The sequence below is a fragment of the Equus quagga genome, chromosome 14 (genome assembly GCF_021613505.1).
Source record: "Equus quagga isolate Etosha38 chromosome 14, UCLA_HA_Equagga_1.0, whole genome shotgun sequence".
In the NCBI taxonomy this organism is placed as follows: domain Eukaryota; kingdom Metazoa; phylum Chordata; class Mammalia; order Perissodactyla; family Equidae; genus Equus; species Equus quagga.
The window spans coordinates 50,223,850-50,249,123 of NC_060280.1; the positions used below are offsets into that span (position 1 = coordinate 50,223,850).

The following is a 25,274-nucleotide window of genomic DNA, read 5'->3' on the forward strand; positions in this document are numbered from 1 at the left end:
ATTAGTGTCCATTTGAGATTTGAGATCATAATTTCAAAGTCAACATAGTTTTTGCAATTTTATTTTCTACAATGTTTAATTACTCGAATATAGTTATGGAGCAGGCAAATATTTGAATTCAACCATTGTTATCAGGCAAGGGAAAAAAGACGTGTCAGGAAAAAATTTAAAGATATACACAAGGAACTTGTCATGGCAGACAAAGAGCCAAGAAAAAAAAATGTGGGAGATAGTGGATAATGAAAAACTGCATTGAGGACCTTTTGAGGTTAAGGAATTATTGGGTTGGAAATAGTGGAGCTAGTGAGCTGGAATGATATTAAGGGTGATCAGAGGGCAGATATAAAGAAGTGTACAATTATTGGTGATGATAATGGGACAAAACATAACTAGAAATAAATTAAACCAGAAAATAAGACAATATAATAACCAAGTACATGGAATAGTTCTAAAACTTAGCCTTGATTTCAGAACAGAGTGACCATTAGAGGCTGAATTGGAAAGGTTCCATGGAGGAGGTGAGAATGAAGTTGAGTCTTGGTGAAAGGCAGCGTGCAGCTAATGAGGAGTGCTAGAAAAGGCACAGCTAAGACTTGGTAGCACTATTTGCATGGAACGCTTAGAGAATTAAGAGTATATCGGGCTTTTCCATGGTCAGGTAAGGAGTTTAGAATTTATCTTTGGAAAATGAGAGTCACTGAAAACGTAATTTATTAAGAAAAGGATATGATGAAAATAATAATTTAAGAAGACTAATCTGACATGAGGAAACTATGCAAGATTGACTTTAGTAAGACTGAGAGAAAAGAGACCAGTTAATAAGAGGCTAGTACAATAACCCATTGTGATTAAGCATTTCTTTAACAGATGCTTATTAGGTGTGTAGAATTAAAAGCTTTGCCATTTTACTGCTATATTTGGTTGGGAGAGTTAAGCCTAAAAAAGGCAAGAGAGAGCTCTCAAGAATTTTTTAAACATATAATGAAAAACACATGGTCTTAAGATGGTCCTGGAACAGTGAAAGGTTTCAATGTGGCCATTTCCTGTGACCCTCCTCGTGGTTTGGCCATGTATTATAGATCCTAATATTTCCTCCACAAAGTCCTATAAGGTTGTCCTGTACATAGTTTGGAAGCCAATTAAGGAAAAATCAAAAGATAAACTTGAAGAGTCTATAGAAACAGAATAAAGAAGGTAGCTGAAGCAATGAATGGGCCCATTTCCACCAAGTGTTGTCTCAGCAATCTCTTTCCGAACTGGAGAAACAGCGGCATTGTCTCCAAAATGCCTATTTACAAAAAATGCAAGGTGCTGCAGTAGTACTGATCTCACAGTTCACATCACCAGATTCCTAATTTGCTTTAAAAAGAGATTTCTAAAGGCATTGATTTTGTTTTCTGTACCTAGTGGCTTCCAATGGTTCCCAGCGAAGAAGGATGTGTTCCTACTTACATTGTTTATTATTATACTGATTTTTTTCTGCTGCCTACTAGGCATCAATAATCCCTAATTCTTATATCCAGTTTAGTTTTAAAAAAAAACTATCTGTACTATAGTCTCTTTAAAATCTTTCTTGTCCATTATGTTACAATATAAAGAGAATTAACCTGTTAACATTTAGGATTCATTCACGCATTCGACATATATTCACTGGCACCTACTAAGCAGGGAGGCATTGTTAAAAGATCTTGTCCTTATGGAGCTTACTTTACAGAACAGCTTACATTATTGGATATGCCAGGTTAACAAACTGTCTCCTGAAAAAGCTATTTCAAGGAGGGGTTGTATAAGAATTCTCTTCCTTGAAAAACAGAGTTAACAATGGCATGGTTCCTCCAGCTGTTTTGGTTGCTTCTCCTTTATTGGCATACTATCTTACATCTTTTCTCAGTAGCAAAAATTGAGATACCAAGTAAATCCTTCCCACAAACCAGAAACTATACGTTTATTTTGTAGATCTGCTCATAGACTACACTATTTCACAATTTTTGTTAAATTTCCCTATGAATGTTGTGGGCCGCAAGAAGACTGAGTAACAGAGATTGAATTCATTAACTCGCAAAATTGTTTGATGCCTGGTGTGTGTGAGGACTTGTGTGCCAAGGTCATCACTGATACTTAGCAAGAATAGTTAAATATTTATATAATTAAAATGAAATACACCAAATTCTTACATAAATGGAAAGCCTTCTTGAGTAGCTTATTTTTTTCATTTCTTTTCTTTTGTCTCTTTTTTCCCTTTAGTTTTCTTTCCTCGTCTTTTTCCTTCTTTTCTTTCTTTCTTTTTTTAAACTATTGAAAATACTACACGGACTTGTTTTATAAGATTTAAAGATTTTTTTGATGATGGGACAGAAGACATTGACACTGGTGAGAAGAAAGACAGATTCTGTTATTTACAGCTTTGAAAGAGAGAAGGCTGCTAGGCAGAGCCACACAGGGCTTAAACCCAGAGGCAGTATAACAGGAGGTGGAGCTATAGGGAGCAGCTTCTAGATGGCAAACTGGGTCAGGTAGGCTAGGTTTCTTGGGGCTTCCTGGGGCTTGGCTAATTTGACTACTTTCGGCAGGTTCTGGAGCGTAGAAGCAATTTGTGTGGTATCTGGCTCTGGGGCAATTAGGGCCAGTGCACAGTGGCCCAGAGTATAAAAGTCTGATAAGGGAAAGGGTTTGGGATGTGGACTTAATCAGCTACTCAAGAAAGGGAACTGATTGGCCTCTAGCCAGGGCCTGAAAACTGGGTCAAGATAGCATTTTTAAAAAATTGTATTACATGGCTGTTTCTAATGTGTTTAATCAGGTTTATGTAAGATATGCTTTTCTTTCATCCAAGATCTAGCAGGGGTAACTTTATTACTTGTTTCAAGCTCAGGGGCCTGCACAAGCTAACCGTGCAGATGTGATCATGATCATAATTCTCAGAGTGTGAAACCAATGCTAGAGGGATACATAGTCATTGATGTCTACCAAATTTTTGCTTTGCTTGCTATTTGTACTGCACTAGTGTGTGTGTGTGTGTGTGTGCGTGTAGTCTTATTTAATCCTTAAAATAATCACTTTGAGTAGATATTATCCTCATTTTACTGATGAGGAGACTACAGTTGAAATGCTTTGTAATTTGCTCCGGTTAACATAGTGAGTGGCGCAGGTGAGGCTGCCTGATCCACAGACCGTGTTCTTACCTACTGTTCATGAAGACATGGCCTTCATTTATTCCAAAAATACACTAGCATCTATAATTCAGTGGTAAACAAGACAGACAGGTTGCCTGTCCTCAAGGTTCTTACATTCTACCGGATTGTTTGGAGGTCGGCTGGCAATTAAAAACAGGTCTTATATATTTGATCATATATTTTCCTACCAATGCCTCATATCTTCTAGCTCAGTGCTGTACAGTTAGGTAATATAAGCCACATATGGAATTTTAAATCTTCTAGCAGCCACATTAAAAATAAATAAATACATGAAGTTAATTTAATCATATATTTTATTGAAGCTAACATACCCTAAATATTATTTTGACATGTAATTCATAGAAAAATATTAATGAGATATTTCAATTATTTTTATTTTGCAAAGTCTTCAAAATTTAGTTAAATGTTACACTTAAAATGCATCTCAATTCAGACTGTAGTCACATTTTAAGTGCTCAATAGCAACATGTGACTAGTGTCCACTGTACAACACAATTCTAGTTAGTAATAACAGCTATTATCAAGCCTTCGTAAGCTACTAAAAATGCAAATAGTTAGCCAGTTACCTAATTCTCCCAAGCACCATCCTCAATAAACAAATGCATCGAGAGTGGGGAATGACAAGGTCTGTCATCAATGATGCCAAAATATACAAGAATATCATAGAACTTTGCAAAATTAAGGAATTGAACAGCAATGCTCTCAAGCCCAGTGATCTCATTAAGCCTCATATTTTGACTGATCATGCCTCCCGTCCTCAAGTTCCAGGAGAGACTTCACACTGTGCACTCCCATGCTTTTGTTTTTGTCTAAAAGGAAAAACTCTTTCAATTACTCTCCAGCACACACACAGACACACACATGCACACACGTGCACACTCACACACACACATTCTTCCAATGAATTTTTCAGAGTCCAGCTCAAATTCTGCTCTTACCATAAAGTCCTTTATCATCTGCTCAATCAACTTGCTGTAAGTGACTTATAATATTCATACTTTCTGTTCTCCTGGAACTCCTTTAGTTATCCTTTAGTTGAAAGATAATTATAATCCAAAGTGGAATCTAAGTGTTATATTAGTATTGCTGCATATATATTATAACCATGAAGTCATATAACACTTTATTTCTGACTAATAAATTCAAAGGAAAAGGTAGAGCATAAACTGCACGTACCATGTAGCTTCGTAAGATGGAAAGATGTCTAGATTCAGAATTGGAAGTCTTTATTTCTGGTCTGTTTTGCTAACTACCAACTCTGAAATATAGGAAATATCTTAATCCATTTGGGTTGCTATACAAAATACCACAGACTGGATAGCTTATAAACAACAGAAATTTATTTCTTACAGTTCTGGAGACTAGAAGTTCGAGACCAGGGTGCCAGCATGGTCAGGTGAGGGCTCTCTTCTGGGTCGCAGACTTCTCATTGTATCCTCACATGGCCAAAGGGGCTAGGGAGCTCTGTGGGATCTTTTTTATAAGAGCACTAAACCCACTTATGAAGGCTCCATCTTCATGACATAATCACCTCCCAAAGGCCTCTCCTACTAATACTCTCACCTTTAGGGATTAGAATTTCAACGTATGAATTTTGGGGAGACACAAACATTCAGACCATAACAGAAAGTAAATTGAAACAATAATACAACCACCTGGGTTTCGATCTTTGGGTCCTTTCCAAGTAACTGCGCAAATTGGATACCTATCTTCTATGAAACATGATTAATACTATTTAAAATTGGTGCAATTCCAAATGTCCCACTTTACATAAGTGTTATGAAAATTAATCCTTGCATTCAAAAACTATTTCCTGATTCCCTTATATAAATTAACCACTTAGCTAAGCTCTAAGGATAAAGCAATATATGCAATATTTGATCAATTGCCAGATGCACATTCTTTTCACATTTTAGCATCCATAAAATCAAATATCTTACCATCAATGATGTGTTATGATTATCATGAATTATATTTTATAAAGTCTCTGAAATCATGATGCACAATGAAATATAGTAATATACAATTCTTGCCTTCAAGTTTAGTTGAGGAAACAAAGAAGTTCATTTATAAGCATATAAATTTGGAAGTTCACATAATTAACCTGAAGTTTATAAGCTACCCCTTTTGGAAATCACAAGTTGTACCTTTATCAAAATGTTTCATATCACTCAGTAGTGAAAATGATAATGATTCAATCAATTATTAAACAAATATATGATATATTAATTGTATATCATATATACATTTATATATATTTTTATATATGTATATATACTAAATGGACTCTATTTTTTACTTTGAAAAAATACGTAGTAGGGAAAGTGTGGATAGTAACATAAAAATTCACTTCAAAACAGATTGCATTTGGGGGAACCTTTTACATCTCAGATTTACATTTCTATCTTCTTAAACACAGATCAGGCAAATATAGTTTAGAAGACATAAATAGTAAAGTATCCATTCATTTTGAATGAATAAATAAATAAATAAAACACATCTGTCTCTCTGAAAGATGCTGGAATTCCAGTTTGACCTGCGTATGGATTGTATTACAGGGAAGAATGGAAAGGTGGGGGCGTTTGCTCAGAAGTGTCCCCGAACAGAGAAAATGGCATCTAATGTCCAGCCTGCATCTGTTACCAAGTCAGGATCTCATGACTTCATCTTCGTTGTTGCCTCTGTTCAAAGAGAATTTTGTAGGGAGGCATCAGTTTTACTACGGAGTCTGGCTCACAGTAAGCACTCAAAATATACAGGTCAATTGAATTGAAGTATTAAGTCTAGGCAGGGAGCTTTTAAAAACTTCAGTTCATAAGCAACTGGGTGTGTTAAATGTGACCATGACCTTGGTGTACTCTCTGTAGGTTAAAATATATTGATCTTTATATTTTAGGCATTTAGCAAATGCTCTTTCCCTTAGTAATTTACCCACACTTGGGGATAAATACATCTTCAATACTATAAGATTATTTCAAAAGTTTGAAGATAATATAATTTAGTCATACTTAATGACTTTGAGAAGGAATAATTCGAATCATAAAGCAAAAGTGTTTTTCAAAGAACAGAAAAAGAAAGGGTTTTCTTTAGGTGTCTGTTCTTCACTAGACTTATATATATGAAAAAGAAGATAAAGTTTTTCTTTCTCGAAGGGGTTTAGGAATGGCAGATAAAAGGTACTGAAAAAGTAAGAAAGCTTACTGTAATCTAAACCCCAGAATCATTGCTATGGGCTGAATGTTTGTGTCCCACCAACATTCATATGTTGAAATCCTAATGCCTAATGTGAAGGTATTAGAAGGCAGGGCTTTTGGGAGGTAATTAGGTCAGGAGAGCAGAGCCTTCATAAATGGGATTAGTGCCTTAATAAAAGAGACCTCAGAGAGCTGGCTCACTCCTCCCGCCACATGAGATACAACTAAAAGTCTGTGACTCAAAAGAGAACCTTCCCCAGACTCTGCTGGTACCCTGATCTCAGACTTCCAGCCTCCAGAACTGTGAGAAATAAATTTTTGTGCTGTATAAGACAGCCAGTTTGTGGTATTTTGTTACAGCAACCCGAAAGGACTCAGACACCATCTTCCTAATTGCTATGGGTGCTATTCAATAAAAGGCGAACTTGCCTGTTGAGGCTTAGGCATTCAGATAGCATTGCCAATGTATCACATAAATAAGATTTACTGCATATATTGAGAAAGTCAAATGAATAGAATAGGAATGAAGCTATCCACTTTTGAAGTAAAGGAAAGAAGCTGGAGATCATATTTGTGTCAGGGCTGCCTCTGGCGCGCTGGGAGCTTTGTGTGAATTAGAAGGTGGCTCCCTTCCCTCCTGGTGCTTGCAATTCCAGCTTGGTGAGCAGACACAGGATGGTTTCAGCCCCTGGCCACGCCCTCAACAGTCATCACCTGCAGTGCACAACCTCCACCATCAGAAGGGAAAGCAAATGTTTGCTAGATATGTACCAAACCATTAGTGAATTTGATTTTTTTTAACTAAAGGAACACGAATGTCTAGTATTAATAATAGTTAATCTCTCCTGACTCCTCCCTCCAAAGAAACCATCCACCCACATGGAGTGGCCTGCTCTTGCCTTGCTGGGTGTGGTACCTATGCTGTCAATCGCGATTCTCTGCTATGTTTTCTGCTCAGCTGCAACACTCTTTATTTCATATTATTTTATTTTTTGCCTGTTCAAACTCTATTTTATGGTTTACAGCTTGAATTTCACATTTGCTAAAATCACTTTAGTCCAGGATGTTATCTTTGTGTTTGCAATTCTGATAGGGTGTTATTGCCTGGAATATTTATCTATATTAGATTACTATTTATTTTACTTATTAATGCATTATCCACTTGCTTCCATAAGGATTTGAAGCAGTTTACAGTTTAACAGGTTAAAAATTTATAGGTTTGGGGAAATAAGGGTAGAAGAGTATATTAATCAGGGTTCTCCAGAGAAACAGAACTAATAGGTTTTATATACGTATGTGTGTATGTGTTATATAGCAAATATATATATATATACAGAGAGATTATTTATTTCTTTATTTATTTATGTATGTATGTATAAAGAGAGAGAGAGAGAGTGATTTATTTTAAGGAATTGTCCCACGTGATTGTGGGGACTAGCAAGTCCAAAATTTGTAGGTCAGGTTAGCAGACTGGGAATACAGGCAAGAGATGATGTTGGTCTGAAGTCTGAATTCCACAGAGCAGCAGGCTTAAAACCCTGGCAGGGTTTCAATGTTTCAGTCTTGAGGAGAATTCTTTCTTCAGGAAACCTCAATATTTGCTCTTAAAGCCTTCAACTGATGGGATGTGGCCCACCCACTTTTGTAGGGTAAGACTCACGGAGATAAAATACTCAAGCAATAACATCATGTAAAATAATTTAAATTACCATTGAAACTCTACTTAGAGCAACAACAATCATAATAGTTTTATATCTTCAGAAAAACTTGTGTTAATCACTAATTTCAATATGTTAGAAATTAGCATTAGATGGTCAGAGTAACCTGTTTCTTTTTATAGGTAACTATAGTACTATATTTTGTCCAAGTCAGTTGCTATTTTTTTTCTTTTTATATTACTAAATACTAGGATTCTGTATGTTATGAAAACCTCCGCTGTTTCCTTATCCACTTAGTGTACCTTAAAGTAATACAGCCCTCATAAGCTTGCTTGAAACTTACAGGGGATATTTCTGCTTTACCAGAGTTTCTTTTAGAATAGCCAAGTCCACCTGTAGTTCCCCAGCTGTTTGGGCTGTCACGTCACTGATACATGTAACCAAACGTTCTTACACTTTTGCCAATTACCTTGTTCAGTGAACTTGGCCACTAGGAGACAAATTCATCCTAAACCTAAACTACCAGGAGATTTCACCTCTTAGACTTAATTCATAGCTTCAAAACAAGCTTTTCATGGGGCCGGCCTGGAGGCACAGCAGTTAAGTCGCACGTTGCACTTCTTGGTGGCCCGGTGTTCGCTGGTTTGGATCACGGGTGCAGACATGGCATCACTTGGCAAAAGCCATGCTGTGGTAGGTGTCCCATGTATAAAGTGGAGGAAGATGGGCATGGATGTTAGCTCAGGGCCAGTCTTCCTCAGCAAAAAGAGGAGGATTGGCAGTAGTTAGCACAGGGCTAATCTTCCTCAAAAAGAAAACAACAACAAAAAACCTTCAAAAGCTTTCTACTTCTTGTCTTACCCAATCTATAAAGTTTTGTTAAATGAGAATTCCACAAGTTTTATCTACCTTAAGGCAGGTTAAGTTTTTCCTTTCTATTACACTTACATATTGTATCCTGCTGCGATGTGACTACCTGGTATTAGAAACTGTTACTTATTCCATTGTATGAATTTTGCAAAAATATGCCAAGTAAGGCTGAGCTGTCTCATCTGTTTATGAATCCCCCATAGTCTCCTCCACTGAGGGTGCAGCATTTTACTAAGCAGGAGAAGAATGGCTTAATTTCATGGTTTACAAGTAAGGAAAGTAATACTTTCAATTAGGATCTATAAAAGAAAAAAAGGGAAATGTAACTACTACATCTTATGGAAATAATATAAAGATTATTTCATTTAATTAGAAGATAACACAGCCATGGTATTCAGCAAGTACTTTAACGGTTATTCAAAGTAGAAGGAAATGTAAAGACAGTAGGTGAGCCCAAGTCCTAGCTCAGCCCCTTGGGAGCTATGTGACTTTGGCTAAGTCATTCTAAATTTACAGAATCTGTGTTTCCTCCTGTAAAATGTCAGAATGGTAGTGCTTGTCCTGTAGGGTGATTGGCAATCACGCAATTGTTTTGTAAATTCTGAAGTGTTCCAAATATGATGTATATCAGATTGTACTTATTTGACATTAAGTTTTTTTCTGATAAGATAATGCAGTAAGTATTATCTGGAATGGGAAGCAAGAAACTTTGGTTTGGTAACTAATAATTTTCTCTGTTTTGTCAACAATATTTCTGGACAACAGTTAGCTTTAAATGGGGTTGTGGTAAAAAGAAAAGTCTCTTGGGTCTTTTCCAGCCCTAAAATATTTTAATACTATTATTTATAGCTTTATTTGAAATAGCTAGGTAGACATTTTTCTATTTACTTTATAGATAAATAAATTATAATTTCAAGAAAGTATTGGTGACATGCAAGATCCCATATCAAGTCAGCAACTATGCTGACATAAGAAATTTAGACTAGAGCCCACAATCTGTCCCTACTGGCTTGTGTTCCTTCTGCTGAAATTCTCTGCCTTGATAATACTTCTAGTTACTAAAATCTAATTGACTCTATTTCTGTAAATCGTTATGGGAAATATTGATATATTGGGCACACTCCCATGCAATGTTTCAGACCCTGTGCTAATGGATTGGAACAATCAGAAGCATAAAGTAGATATTCTGCCTTGAGGAAACTCACAGCCTTGCAGGGAACCTTACATACTGCTATTTTTATACTAGGTTGTGTGACTAAACTCAGTACTGTACAATGTGATTTGGGTAGTTAGAATCAGACCTTCAACATTGCTATGAGGTACCTCAAAGGGAAGGATGGGAAAAATTCATTGCTTTGCTCATTACCAGTATAGTAAGGAAAGAGATACATCATTGTGAAAGAACAATGAAGGATCACAATTATATCAAGAATTTGTACATTAGATGTGGCATTTTAAAATCCTGTGCCTGATTATATATGCTACATAACAAATATAAATCATCCTCTTCATCCACATTTTTTATTTAATCTTCATGACAAACCTGTGGGATAGATTTATCTTAGTATTACAAATGATGAATCTAATGTTCAGATATTAGGATGTATAATTTTGCTATTTGTCTTCCTCATTAAATTTTAAGTTCTTGGGAGAGAGCATGTAATAATGGAAACAACTTGCTTATCCTAAATTATCTGTCCCATGGAAGCTGTGTGTACCTGAGCAAGTTACTTAACCTTTCTAAATCTTGATTTCCTTGCCTATAAGGTAGAATTATGTAGAAAGAATACAAAGTCTTGGTAGGGCCTGGTACATATTAGTTATGCAATGGATGCTGTCTACATGTAGGACACCATTCCATCCAGTAGAGAGCCCATGAACAGGTTCTTAGTAATTGTGGGGGAGGGATGCTATCCTGTAATATTCTACATGGGAGCTTCTAATACAACTGGCTACTTAGCAGCTCGAAAAAAGTCAAACCCATTTATTTGTTATTTGTGAAATCTTAAATTAAGGTATAAATAACTTGTAGATGATAGGGGGAAGTAATTTTAATAACTCAATGAGAGCTTAAGAGAGTCTTGCCTAAATAATTGTAAATATTAAAGACTTACACTTCAACAGATATTTTCTTATAATATTATTCTTCTCATTCGATTACTCAAACACATACAGCATAGTGATACAGAAGGTTGAACAGAACTAAAACTGAAAACCATGTTTTATCCTGACTTTTGTACCTTGGTCAAACCTAGCCTGCAATATGAAAGCTTTCACCCCTAAAAAGAAAAATCTACGTGTTACAATTTGGGAGTGAGGGGACCACAACATTTCCAAACAAACACCGGTGAGTCAATAAAAGTAATATCTGATCACCAGGATGGTGCCTACGAACCCGAACGTTCAGGCTCATTTAATTACCACTGGAACCAAAGTGACCAGCTGTCAGTTCAGCTGCTTATATCCAACTGACCTCTTTATCACAGAAGAGAGACAAGCATTAACCACTCTTCAAATCAAAGTTGCTCTTATTTACAAAGATTATAAACCTGAGGCAAACAAAACCAACAGATTAACGAGCAGCAAATTCTTTATGGAAGCAGGACACACGTGGACAATGCTCTCTTTAACACTGGAGTCGCTCAAAACAGCTACAATTGTGATATGGAGATGCTAACCCTACACTCAGAAAGACTGAAACTCTTTTAGCACAAAATATGTAAGGCAGATAATGTCCCTCAATGTGGGGAAAGTGAAGAACAGTTGACCTATCTGTCAATGCAAGAGCTGTTTTAAGAACTAAATTCCAAAACTTTAAGGGAGGCCTTATTTTTACCTGCTATTCCTTCATTTCCCTTGCTATTCAATTTCACAGTTACAAAGATCAATCCTTCCAAGTAGTTGATTGATTGCCGTCATTGATCTTGCACGCAGAAGGTGGGCAAAAACACACATAAGTCTTGCTCGGCATTTCAGCAAATTTCCTTCATTAAGTGTTTATATTGGCAGACCGAAAATGCATGTTCCTGGCTTGGAAGTGGTTCCCTGATGGGCGTAGATGGCTGATCATCCCCCTGCTCACCCTTATAAATTTCTTAATTAAGATAGTGGTGAAATAAACTTGAATAAAAGAAAGTGCAGGTTTCTAAATGATAGGGGAAGAAACAAAAATAAAATTTCACTAGGGTTCATATAAACTGACTCTAAACTTCTGTAACCCTCCCAGAAATATCAGCAAACATTTTTATCCCGAATTTATTTTCTCTTCTTTTCTAAAGCCTCAATATTCTGTTTTCTACAGACCTTCTTACAAGCGCATATGGGTGCTCCTAGCTTGAATTGAGACCCCTTGGCTAAAGATGGCATGTAGTACTGCCATGCCCGGCTGAGCAGTTTTTGCCGTGCTAACCTATATGGCTGTCCTGTGAAATAGCTTTCATTTTATGTCAGCTTCTATTGATAGACAGCTCCCACCTGTGTTAAAAAGGATTCTCTAGGCTTAGCTCAAAGAGATATATGATAATTGCTATTTGATGTCTACTACTGTGGGTACCAAACAGGAACAGCACCCCACGTTTCAAATATTAGCTATCTTTCTTTGTGCCAAGCTTAGTCAAGCCTCCTTCCTATATGCCGTGAAGACACTTAATTCGAGTCAAGAAGCATTTCTTGAGAAGGTTCAGTACTTTGTTAGGCACAAGGAGAACAAATTAAAGACATGAGCACTGCTTTTAAGGAGCTTATAAACTGTTAAGGAAGACAGTCATGTAAACAAATAGAATCGAGTGTGATAAGGGAAAGAATGGGACTATACTGAAGTTATAGAGATAAGAGAGAGGAGGCAATGGTGAAGTCTTCTGCTGGTGGAGGTGAGAAAGATGATCAGGGAGGCATTGCCAGAAAAGCAACTTGAGTTGAATTTCGAAAGATTATAAAGTTTTGCCTTTTTTATGCTCAGAAGCGACCACTACGTGGTCAAACTTTCCTGGATATAGTTGTTTTCATTTAAAAGAACAATTATGGCTTAATCTTGGGAATTTTCTTCTCTTAAAGAAGAGTGACTGACCTCATCCTGCTCTTTGCCTTGCTATCTCTTTTCATGACGTATGAATCGCACTTTCTCTGCTCAGCTTGACAGCCAACTCGGCTGTTTACTACATTCTGTGTATGTTTTTGCTGAGGCTCCTATGCTAAACTGGAGTCTTTTGTCTTATTGCCCCATTCTCACTTTTTTCTTTCTTTAATGCTGCCTCAGCAGAAACAGATTTTATTCCATATACTTAACCAACTTCACTTATTAAGTATTTCATATGAAACTATTTTGCCCCACTAAGTTTCAATTTCCTCATCTCTAATATGATAACAACCGTGCCTACTTCAAAGGGCCTTACAAGGATTAAGGTAGTTACTACGTGGAAAGTGCTTAGAACAGTGTAAGGCACATTATAGGTACTCAATAAAGATTAGCTGGTATTAAAATATTTAAGAGCACCCGACACCTCAGTGGCTCAATCTTACCATTTCAGATAAATTTCCCGTGTATCCCCCTAGAGTACTCTCAGTTTGAAACTGGATCTTTCAAAATTCAGTAAACATTTTGAAAGAATATAAAAGGCTGTTTGAGCCAAACATCACTCTTCTAAATCAACAAAATTTTCTCAAGACTAGTAAAAAAGACAGTCAACTTACATTTCCAAGTGTCTTTTTATCTAACACGCATCTTTTTTCATCTAAAGCAAGTGTATTTTAGTTATATATTATTCTATGTCAATTCCCAGTAGGAGTTTTTAGGGGCTGGCTTAGAGGCTGCAGTCACACCCGGTCTTACTCATAGCTAAGAGTAGGCATCAAACTATGCTCTGGCTGACAGGACATGAATATCATTACTATTTCTTGACCTTAAAACCACTGATAGGGGCCAGCCCCTTGGCCAAGTGGTTAAGTTTGGGCGCTCTGCTTCAGTGGCCTGGGATTTTGCTGGTTTCAGATCCTGGGTGCAGACATGGCACTGCTCGTCAGGCCATGCTGAGGCGGTGTCCCACATGACACAGCTAGAAGGACGCACAGCTAAAATATACAACTATGTCCTAGGGGGATTTGGGGAGAAAAATCAGAAAAGAAAAGAAGATTGGCAACAGTTGTTAGCTCAGGTGACAATCTTTTAAAAAAAAAACCCACAGGATGTTGACTTCCCTGCTCCCTTTCTTCTTCCTGCTGGCTGGGAGATAGTGGAAACTGGACCAGCTGCCATGGATGCACAAGTGAAAGTCAAAAGTCAAGAACAGCACACCAAATTAGGCTCAAAGTGTGTGCACACTCTTGGATAGATACATAAGAAAAAAAATAAACTTCAATTCTGGTGTCTCAATTTTAGTAGGTTAGCCTGTACCCAGAGAAATGCAGATCTCTTTTAATTGGCATAGAAATAATTTAATCTCCATAGTTAGTGTAAATCTATATTGAAATGATATGCTTTGAGATATTTTCCTTTCTGTACTAATATTCTGAGTCTCTTTACTATAAGACATTTGGAGCTTTTATCGTAATGTTTAACATCTATCTTACTTCTAAATAAGAAAAGTTTCTTTGAAAGTGGGAGAAGAGAAGTTCAGTGGTTATAATCTTTATCGTTTATCTACTTTATACCTTAACTACTATTTCAGTTTAGTTGTAGAGCACAAACATATAAGCAGCTGTTGTAACAATATCATAACTCTATCAGATTGATAATCTCTACACAATCTTATAGGGGCTCCAGGAATCATGTGACTGAAGTTTGAGACACTTGGAGGTGTTCTATTTATCCTACCTGGTAGCTAAGAGCCACTCTTACGTCTTCTAACAATGAAAAACAAATTGATAATATATTAAATTCTGTTTTCCAAAAAAGAAAGACTACTTATTGCCAAAATATACTATATAGCTATTTCTTAACCGGCAAAAGAAATAGAAATATCACTTGCAATAAGCGAAATTGTGTGAGCATTTATACTCATCCCAGGAACAAGATCTCTCTAAACATAATCTCTGAGAAAATTCCTTCTTAAAGCACCAGAGATAAGGTGCAATTTGTATTCATACTTTTTCATCTCATTAGAATCTTTTGTGAGCAATCTTTAGCCTGGAGCATCTGTTTCTAGAAATGCAGTTAGAAAACAAAATTGAACTATTTGGACTATCAAACTTTGCATTAAAGCTGGTCTAGACAAAATTCCCTTGGCCTTTCAATTAATTAACCAACTTAACTATTAACCACACGTCTTACAGTATTAAAGAAGTGAGATGTTTATCTCTCACAGTTGTAACTTAAAGCTTGCATGAACAAGCTTTGGAGACAAGATAATACTTTTCTTCATCAATTTAATGTCTTGTTCCCAAAAGAGAAATGTACATTTAAATAGAAATATAGAATGTAACAAATTTAATATAATAACTTCTATTCGACTTTTCAAAAATTTCTGTTTTCACTCTAAGAGGAGTTTATCTGTTTCTCCCTTTGTAAACCGGGTGATGAAACATTTCTTGTACAACATTGTTTAAAGTCCCTGCACCCCACATCCTTACAGCTGCATATTAAGTTATTACTAGCTAAACATGTTCTGCCCTATAATATAATAATACGGGCTGCACTTCAATTACTGGTATAAATATTTTTGAATTTCTCCAATAAGCAAAGTGCATATACTGTTGCATATACATATGATTGCCTCCACCACGCCCCCAGGAATAAATTAAGATTTTCTATTTCACACATTTAAAGGTGATCCTGATGACAATCTTTATTGGGAGAATTGCTTGAAGAGGCTTGTGAGGGAGTTGTATGAGGCTGATTTGTTGCAAATGTCTTACCCACTCCTCTATGCAGTTACTTAAGACATACCTAGGCACCATTGAACTGAGTTTTTCTCTTGTCATGCTCTAGAGAGATTTAAATTGCAAGTTAAACAACATTAGCAACCTGTCTGAATATCTGGATGAATAATTGAATAAATTCACAGGTAAATTGATCAATAGATCAATAGATAACCAAGTATAGATTAAATTATACACACCTAATGTCAGATGTTCTTGGAATGTTGCGTTCTTGGGATGTTAGAGACTAGAATAAATGATCTAAGAAAGAAATTATAAATGAGCTAACTATCACGATTTGACGTTTTAATTTCTTCTCTCGACCAAGTACACTAAATATATTCAATATTCTTATTCATATTATTATTTAAAATGCATGGTTATTTATGTTTGGGTTTGCTATTTATATTGTCCTACAAGAACAATGTACTTTATTGAACCTCTGATCTTGTAATTAGCTATCCTACAAAACAGGTCCTGTGGTGTTATAAAACAGTTGCCACTTCAGAATTTTAAAAAAGCATCATCCAACAGAAAAACTAACTACCATATTTGAACTAAGTTAAAAACCTTGGAACCAAATCTTAGCTGTGCCAGGGCCACACAGATTCAGCCTTCAAGAGAAGAAAATGTAAACAGAGAAGTATGGGGCGACATGAAGGACAGAAGAATATATAGAAGATGATCATCCAGGAAATGAAAAAAGAGAGTCTGTAGTTATCTGGCCGGCAGAAAGTCAGCTTCAAATTTGTTTATTTTTAATAAATCTGGAGGAAACCAAGAACTATGCAAAATGTTCCATATATTGCCTTGTCTATTATAGAAACTCAACAAAAGGTAACAATCAATGGTTGTGTAGATTCTGAGATCCTCTGATATATTTATAACATTTTAAACAGTATCTCTCTTGGTGTTTGCTTTTTGTAATATACTTTCTGTGTATGTGCAAATATTGAGAAACAAAGTGCTGAAGCATCTTGCATAAAGGCATAGAGTATGATCCAGATGTCAGCTACTCCCTGTCTCTTAAAATCAAGTCTCAAGATAGACTTGAACTTCATTTCCATGCCTTGTAGACTCCAGTGGCCTCTCCAAGATTCAACAGATTTACGAGAACTCACATTCTCAGGATCTCCTTTGGCTTCTGCTTGCACTATTTCAGTGCATTTATCACCTTGTAGTCCCACATATGCCATCTCAACACCTTTCAGTTGCAAGCAGGTATGAATTTCAGCCCAATTTTTCGCTTAAGAACAAAACACAAACAAGCAGAAAACCCCTCCTGATAAAGGTATTTGTGAGGGTAAGCTCAGGACTGCTATTTAGGTGATACGCCCTGCTAAGGGCAAACTGGTTTTTACAACTGTTGCCCACTCTGACTGATCAGTGAGTCCAAGCTCACTGGTGGTTCCCCATGCCATATGAGTTGTTCAGTATTTTAAATATCATCCCTGAATGTGATAAGGTGAGAGGAAAGATGGAGGTCTTGAACACGTCAGGAGTACAAACAACTTCAACAGAGAATATGTCTATGTCTAGTCTTAAAAGCTCTGTAGCCACTCCACCCTTTAGCTCACTCACCCCGGTCCCTTCTTTCTCGCATCTTTTTTTGACTCTTCTACCCTCACTTATAAATTCTGTTAATTTATAATGTTGAGCAGCTTAGCTCTCTTTTTCTTTCATTTCCTGGTTTTTTCTTAAGCCATGTCTCCGGGTCACAACTTCTACTCCCAAATAGTTTATGAAATGATTTTCCTAGACAGAGATAACTGCCTTGTTAAGAGGAATTGTAGTGTTAGTCATAAGTATTATAATTTGTTTGTTTGTTTGTTTAAGCAGATTTTATTTTTTAGAACAGTTTTATGTTCATAGTAAAATTGGGCTAAAGGTACAAAGTGCTCCCACCTGCTCCCTGTGTCCCCCACCCTACACAGCGCCTCCTCCGCTAACAACACCAAATCGGGATGTTGATACAAATAACTCATAATTTAGGAATATGGTAAGAAGAAAAACAGTATAATAGAGTAGCCGTGGCTGTTATTCATCATGTCACTTTAAGAAAGTCAGTGTTCATACGTATATTAGTGTTATTTTGAAATCATTTTTGAAGTCATCACATAGGTAATCTGCTTGTGCCCATGGCCCCCAACTACTCTCATAGGCATCTTCAAAAAAGGACTTCAGAATCAGCCTATCTGTGAAATTTCTGCAACACAGGACACGGGAAGAAATCTTTATTTATTTCAGATATTTTTTCTGTTAACCAATCCTTAAGAAAAATAAGCCAGACTCCTTCTGACACTTCAAACTACCCATTTATTTAGAACTGATCCTATATGTTAACATTTCCAATTCTTGGAAACATGATCTGAGAAAAAAAGGAGACACAATCACAAGTGCATTTTTTCTCTCTCTACTGCACATTCACTTTAATAATGTATTCTGATTCATGTGCAATATCTAGAGATTGCTGGATATGCTGCTTGGATGTTTCACTGTCATTGCAAACTCAGTGTACCTAAAACTGAACGTATCATCTCACCGCCCCACCTGTAAGACTCACCAGCTCAGATTCCTTTAGCAAAGTTCCTGTCTGTCACTTATATCCCTATTCTTAGTCCTACGTGGCTTGAAATATTTTAGTGTTTCTTCATGTTCCAATAGCCAGCCAACTTTAAAATTAGATACTTTTTTCACTTTTAAGGTTTCTTTCTTTCTTTTGTAAAAAATGCTGTCTGTTTTAATCCCATTACCAACAAATCTCTTACCCATATCATTCCTAACCTGACCCAAGATCTGGGGTCATCACTTTGTACCTGAAATGGTACAGTAATGGCTTCCTTGTTCTTGTATTCATTTATCTCAGTGAAATGGAACTGCCCTAAAATTTATTTTGATAATTTCAGTACCTTCCTAAGAAATCTTCACCATTTCATCCTCGTTCACTTCTGTTCCTGGGGTTATGGTTATATGCCTTCATATTCTAACTGCTCTCCATATTTATTTCAGTAGCTAGGTGACTTATTTCACTGATATTACAAATATATCATACAAATTTTCTTCTAAGCCTTTTCTTATAGTACTATGTTTGCCCATTACATGCACACACACATGCATCCCTCATGATGTCATTTGAACAAATCAGACATTGTCATTTACCTGTGGTATGATGTTGGGCAAATGTCTTAACATCTTTGACCCAGTTTTCTCTTCTGCAGACTAGAGTTAATATCCACCTTGCATATTTTCCATGTGGATTGCATGGAATAGTGTACATAAAAGCACCTTGTAGCTGCATAAAGTATGGAGCCAACAAATGTTAATTTCCTTGGTTGTCCAGCCCTCAAAAAATTCTCTTGGAAATTTGTTGCAGTTCTATTTGTCCACACAGATAATACAGAATCAAATCCGAATATATTCAAGACACTTCAAGATCTGGTCCTGCTTTTTGCTCAAGACTCACTGCATGACCTTTCTCAACAGTGCCCTTTAATCCTACCAACCTGAACTATGAATAACTTCAAAATGCTCACTAATTTTTTGCCCATGTGCATTTTCTCACAAATACTATTTGCTCCTCCTCAAAACTTTTTTTTTTTTGAGGAAGACTAGCCCTAAGCTAACTACTGCCAGTCCCCCTCTTTTTGCTGACGAAGCCTGGCCACGAGCTAACATCCGTGTCCATCTTCGTCTGCTTTATATGTGGGATGCCTACCACAGCGTCGCGTGCCAAGCAATGCCATGTCCGCACCTGGGATCCGAATCAGTCAACCCCGGGCCGCCGAGAAACAGAAGGTGCAAACTTAGCCCCTGCGCCACCGGGCAGGCTCCTCCTCAAAACTTCTTATCCTGTCTTCTGTTCTTTCTCTAACGGACTATCTGCTACTAGTCACTCGATAATCAATTCAATGCCACCTTCTTCCAGAAGCCCTGGCACCCTCTTGTTTTAATCTACGTCTTCACTATTACACGATACTCTCTTACAAGTTTATCATTAAACTTACAACATTCTACAGAAATGATCTGTTCACTCTTTTGTCTCTTTCACTGATCTGACAGCATCTTGAAGAAGGAATCATTTCAGTCATCTCTGTGTACCCAGCGCCCATTATAATTAACAGGCCCAATAAAAGAATTTGAAAAATATTTGTTGAAGAAGTAGATTTCTTATTAAAATTACAATTAATTTACCTAAGTCAGCTTGCTATTTATATGTTAGTCTTCTCTCTCAAATAAACTATAAGCTCCTTGTGAGTATGATCATATACTGTTTCTGTGTTATTCATATTGCCTTGCACAATACCTTACATGTCATAGATGATAAATAACTATTTATTGGTTGGTTACAGAAATAAAAAATGATATTTATAAAAAGAAAAAAGGCGAGGGTAGAATAGTTCTTTTGAAGTGGTGTAAAGCACTGTATAGTGTATTGTCATCAGGATCAACCCTGAAGACACTGTGTTCCCACCGACCTCCCACAAAGTCGGCTGAACTCTGAGAAGTACACTCTTAGCAAGACTGAGGGAAAAGTGATTATATTTTAACATCAAAGCAGTAGTGTGACACAATTATTTTCCATATGTTTTGGTAAAGATTTGTATTTCCTTTCTAGAATTCTACTCTAACAATTCAGTATTTATAATAGAAAGCAGCTGCTATGATTCTATATAACAATAATAATTATAAAAATAATAATAGTTGACATTTTTAGAGCCTTCTATATGTCATATACTTATTTGACAATTTACAAATATTATTTCTAAACTTAACCACTACCCGGAAAAGTATGTATTATCATTCTTTTATAAATAAAGAGACTGATATGTAATCAGAAAGATTGAATAACTTGTCTTATATTACATAGTTATGAAGTAGAGTTGGATCTCAAATTCAGATTCATCTGTATCCAAATTTCATAAATTCTGTTTTGTACTGGATTGAATAATATCTCCCCAAAATTCATATCCTTCTCAGAATGTGACCGTATTTGGAAATAGAATCTTTGCAGATGTTATCATGTTAAGATGAGATAATACCCAATTAGAGTGGGCCCTAATCCAATATGTCCTTATAAGAAGAGAAAACAAAGATACAGGCAGTGAAACAGTGGGTAGATGGAAGAAAAGATTTGAGTGATGCATCTATAAACCAGGGAACATCAAGGTTTGTTGACAACATCAGAAGCAAAGAGGAAAGCCTGGAATGGATTCTGCCCTAGAGCCTTCTGAGAGAACCAGCCCTGCTAGCACCCTGATTTGGGACTTTTTAAGCCATCCAATTCATGATAATTTGTTACCATAGCCTTATGAAACTGTTACACATGTAACAAGTACTATAAAAATGGTATTGCCAGAAAGTTCAGTATTAGAAGATGTTATTTCAGTCATATACATCTCAGAAAAAAACTACTGCTTTCTGTTTGGCTTTTGGCTATACTAAATTTTAGAATTACGAGAGTTACTATTTCTTCTTTTTATATATTACACAGTTTAAATAATTCCAAATATCTCTTTCAAGAGAAAAAAAACATACTTTTATAATTAATGGTTTTAGCATCATTTCTTTCTTATATAAAAGAATATGCTTGAAAGAGTTAATGAAAGTACTTCTATAAGATCTGCAAAGCTGTAAAGTTTAAATACCTTGAGAATGGGTGACAATGCTGAAATTTACCTAAGCTGCTGTGTAAATGTTCAGAAGTCTTAACCACAGCAAGTCTGGTGAACAGACCATTCTGTGTGTGTTTATTTAATGGGACAACTTTGATTTTAGCAGAGAGAAATATCTTCGGCTCACTCATTGAGCTTTGATTTGTGACAAGGTGCAATCTACCTTTCCTTAAGCTCCTTCTTACTTTAATAGTCTTTGGTGTTTGTATTGGCAGGAAAATAATAGAAAATTGCCTGTGAAAAGGCTACGCTAATCTACGTAAATAATATAAGATTGATGTGCCTGAAGCTGTGGCCCTCAGGCATAGGCTTAGAAGGGACCTATGAAAACATGTGGGTAGAGACCTTACTTGGAAAAACCAACAATTGAATATGATCATTCTACTAAACTCTCTTTCACAAGTTATCTTTACAAGTCCCATTCTGGGGTTCTTAGGTAGAGCCAATGCTTCCTCACGGAGAAATACATTCAAGAAACTAAACAGGACAATCTGATTTTATTCATAGTATTCTTGTCTCTCACAGTTTAATAATGACAAGCTGAAATATTAACAAGCTCTCAAACCATAGATTTTCTTTAATCCGCACTGTTCCTGTTAATCAACTTTCACACCTTCTAGTTGATTGCATCCTAGGATCTAGTAATGGATTAACACATGGAGGAGGGATGGTGAAAAACTTAGTAGACTGTTAAATGCTTTTATATGTCCATGAGTTGCTGGCTTTTATTTGTATTATCATACTTTGTGATAAGTTATAATGTCAAAATGCCACTCAAAAGTATACTTCTTAAGATATTAAGAGTTGGAGAGAAGCTTAAAAGTAATCTAATAAAATTCTCTTAGGACCTCTAATTCCCATACCAAACACAACTGTAACAGTGTGGAAAAAACTACGAAAGACACTGTCAATACAATGAGAAGACAAGCCATAGATTGAGAAAAGATATCTGCAAAATTATATCTGATAAAGTTCTGTTATCCAAAATTTACAAAGAACTCTTAATACTCAATAATGAAGAAACAAACAAACCAATTAAAAAATGGGCAAAAGACCTGAACAGATACCCCACTGAAGAAGACAAAAAGATGGCAATAAGTATATGAAAACATAGTCAATATCCTATGTCATTAGTGAATTGCAAATTAAAACAACAATACCACTCTACACCTATTAGAATGGTGGAAATCCCAAACCCTGACAACATCAAAAACTGGCTAGGATGTGGAGCAACAGGAACTCTCATTTATTAATGGTGGGAATGCAGCCACAGTTTCTTACAAGAGTAAACATACTCCTACCATACAATGCAGCAATTGCAATTCTTGGTATTTACCCAAATGAGTTAAAAACATATATCCACACAAAAACCTGTATACAGGTGTTTATAGCAGTTTTATTCCTAAATGCCACAATTTGAAGCAACGAAGATTTCCTTCCATAGGTGACCAGATAAGTAAACTGTGGTACATCCAGACAATGGAATACTACTGGGGATAGAAAGAAGTGAGCTATCAAGCCATGAAAGACATGGAGGATACATAAATCCATGTTATCAACTGAAAGAAGTAAATCTTATACCGCTACATACTGTATGATTTCAACTATTTGACATTTTGGAAAAGGCAAAACTATGGAGATAGTAAAGGATCAGAGGTTGCCAGGAGTTTGGATGGAGAGAGGAATGAACAGGTAGAACACAGAGGATTTTTAGGTCAGTGAAACTATTCTGTATGATTCTATAATAGTGGATACATGTCATTATACCTTTGTGAAAACCCATAGACTGTACAACGCCAAGAGTGAATCCAAATGTAAACTATGGGCTTTGGCTAATAATGATATATCAGTGTAGGTTCCTGGATTGTAACAAATATATTACCCTGGTACAGGATGTTAAGGGTAAGTAATAATATTATTTTCTGTATTTTTGTATTTTGTGGTTGTATCATGTTAACTACAACTTGACAACAGGCGTCTAGTACATATCACTGCATATGGCTCTTCATCAATTTCAAATTTAGTTTCAAAACAGAAAAAAAATTAAATGTTCCCAAATAATCTGTTTTCATTTTTGTCTTATTGTAAATATTTACCCATTGTCTCATTTAATTCATGAATTCATGAATAAGGCATTGCACTGGGTGCCAGTGAAAGATAGATGAATTACAAATGATTTGTACCTTCAGGGAACTTTCTTGTAGTACAGGGACAATACCTGTGTGAAAATAATTATAATCTGGGTAAAAAGTGATAAATACAATAAGAATTATCTAGATAAAAGGGTAAGGGTGTTCAGAGATGAACACACTTTTAGGTGTGCAGATTACATAAAGTTTGTGAAAAAGATTTCATATAAATCAGACAGTGAAGATGACAATGAATTTCTTCCCTCGTTTCCTCATTCATCCATTTATTCAATGATTTGGGAAGGAAACCATTCTAGATATTAGGTCCCCAGACTGGAATGTCCATACACAAACACTTCCCAAGTGACGGGCAGACAGAGAAAGTTTTGAAGGCAACAATTTTTCAGATCCTCATATTGAGTATGTATTTTACATTTATAGACCATCTCAATTTTGAAGAGACGTGTATCAAGTGCCCAGTAGGCACATGTGACTAGCGGCTACCTTATTGGACAGCTCAGGTCTGGGCTGATGTCCTCTAAATTTTATTCATACATAGACCACTGCTATTATTTTCCATATCTCTGTACCACAATACAACACATTTTCTGATTTCTGTCATTTTCGCATATTACATTTACTATATTGACTTAATATTTTTCTTTGAATTGATAACATCATTTTTACTAGAATTTATATTAATTTTAAAAAGTGTATCATTTTTTGCACTTGTCATATATGGAAGATAACCTTAAAAACAAATACAATTTAAAATGTTATTACATTTCAGATAGATAGTTTTGCCTAGCAAACTGAGCCTGAGGCCAGCTTCTCTCTTAGAAAGACTGGGGAACAGTTGTTTTAAGCACATAAAATTCATGAAAACGTTTTCCTGAAAATAATCAGGATTGAAGAGAGAAAGATCAACCTTCTTACTATGGTATTTACTCCTAAGTACCTGCATCACCTGAAATCATCTTGACACCATTAACGTCAGGTGTCCCACATTGAGATTTAATCACTGGGAACATTTGCCAGTTCTTGAGTAGAGGCTGAAGGTCAAAACTATATCTGGGCCAGCCCCATGGCCGAGTGGTTAAGTTCCTGTGCTCCACTTTGGCAGTCTGGGGTATCACCAGTTCGGATCCTGGGCTCAGATATGGCAGCACTTGTCAGGCCATGCTGAGGCGGCGTCCCACATAGCACAACCAGAAGCACTCCCAACTATAATATACAACTATGTGTACTGGGGGGCCTTGGGGAGAAGAAGGAAAAAAAAAAACAAGATTGGCAAGAGGTGTTAGCTCAGGTGCCAATTCTTTAAAAAACAAAAAAATGAGGAAGACAGAAAGATCTCTCTCTCTCAAAAACAACTATATCTTATATCTTATTCATGCTACAGTTTAAGTATTAGAATTTGATTTTATATAGAGGATTGAAAACTCAGAACACTGTTTTAATTCTATCTTTCTACATTTCTTTGTTAGTGAATTTTATCATATTTTATTGGAATCTGCCAGGCTTTGTTTAATTTTTCAGCCTCTCAGATTACCTGATACTGTGACAAAGGAGCTAAGGAATTCTGAAATTTTTAATATCAACGATACCTATAGAAGAGACCATGCTTTTTTCTTTTGGACGACATATAAGTCATACAGAAGCCTCAAGAAGGATACAGAATAAAAGATTGTGAGAATGTCTGATC

The 25,274-nt window shown here is 36.1% G+C and overlaps 1 protein-coding gene across 1 annotated transcript in view; it reads left to right on the top strand.

Moving 5' to 3' along the window:
- Positions 1–5,709: 5,709 nt before the first annotated feature.
- Positions 5,710–25,274, top strand: part of CNTN5 (contactin 5) — a 488,151-nt gene continuing 468,586 nt past the window's right edge. Inside the window, exon 1 of the mRNA XM_046638244.1 lies at positions 5,710–5,932. Within this exon, the coding sequence (XP_046494200.1) occupies positions 5,710–5,932 (223 nt within the window). The remainder of the gene's footprint in view (positions 5,933–25,274) is intronic.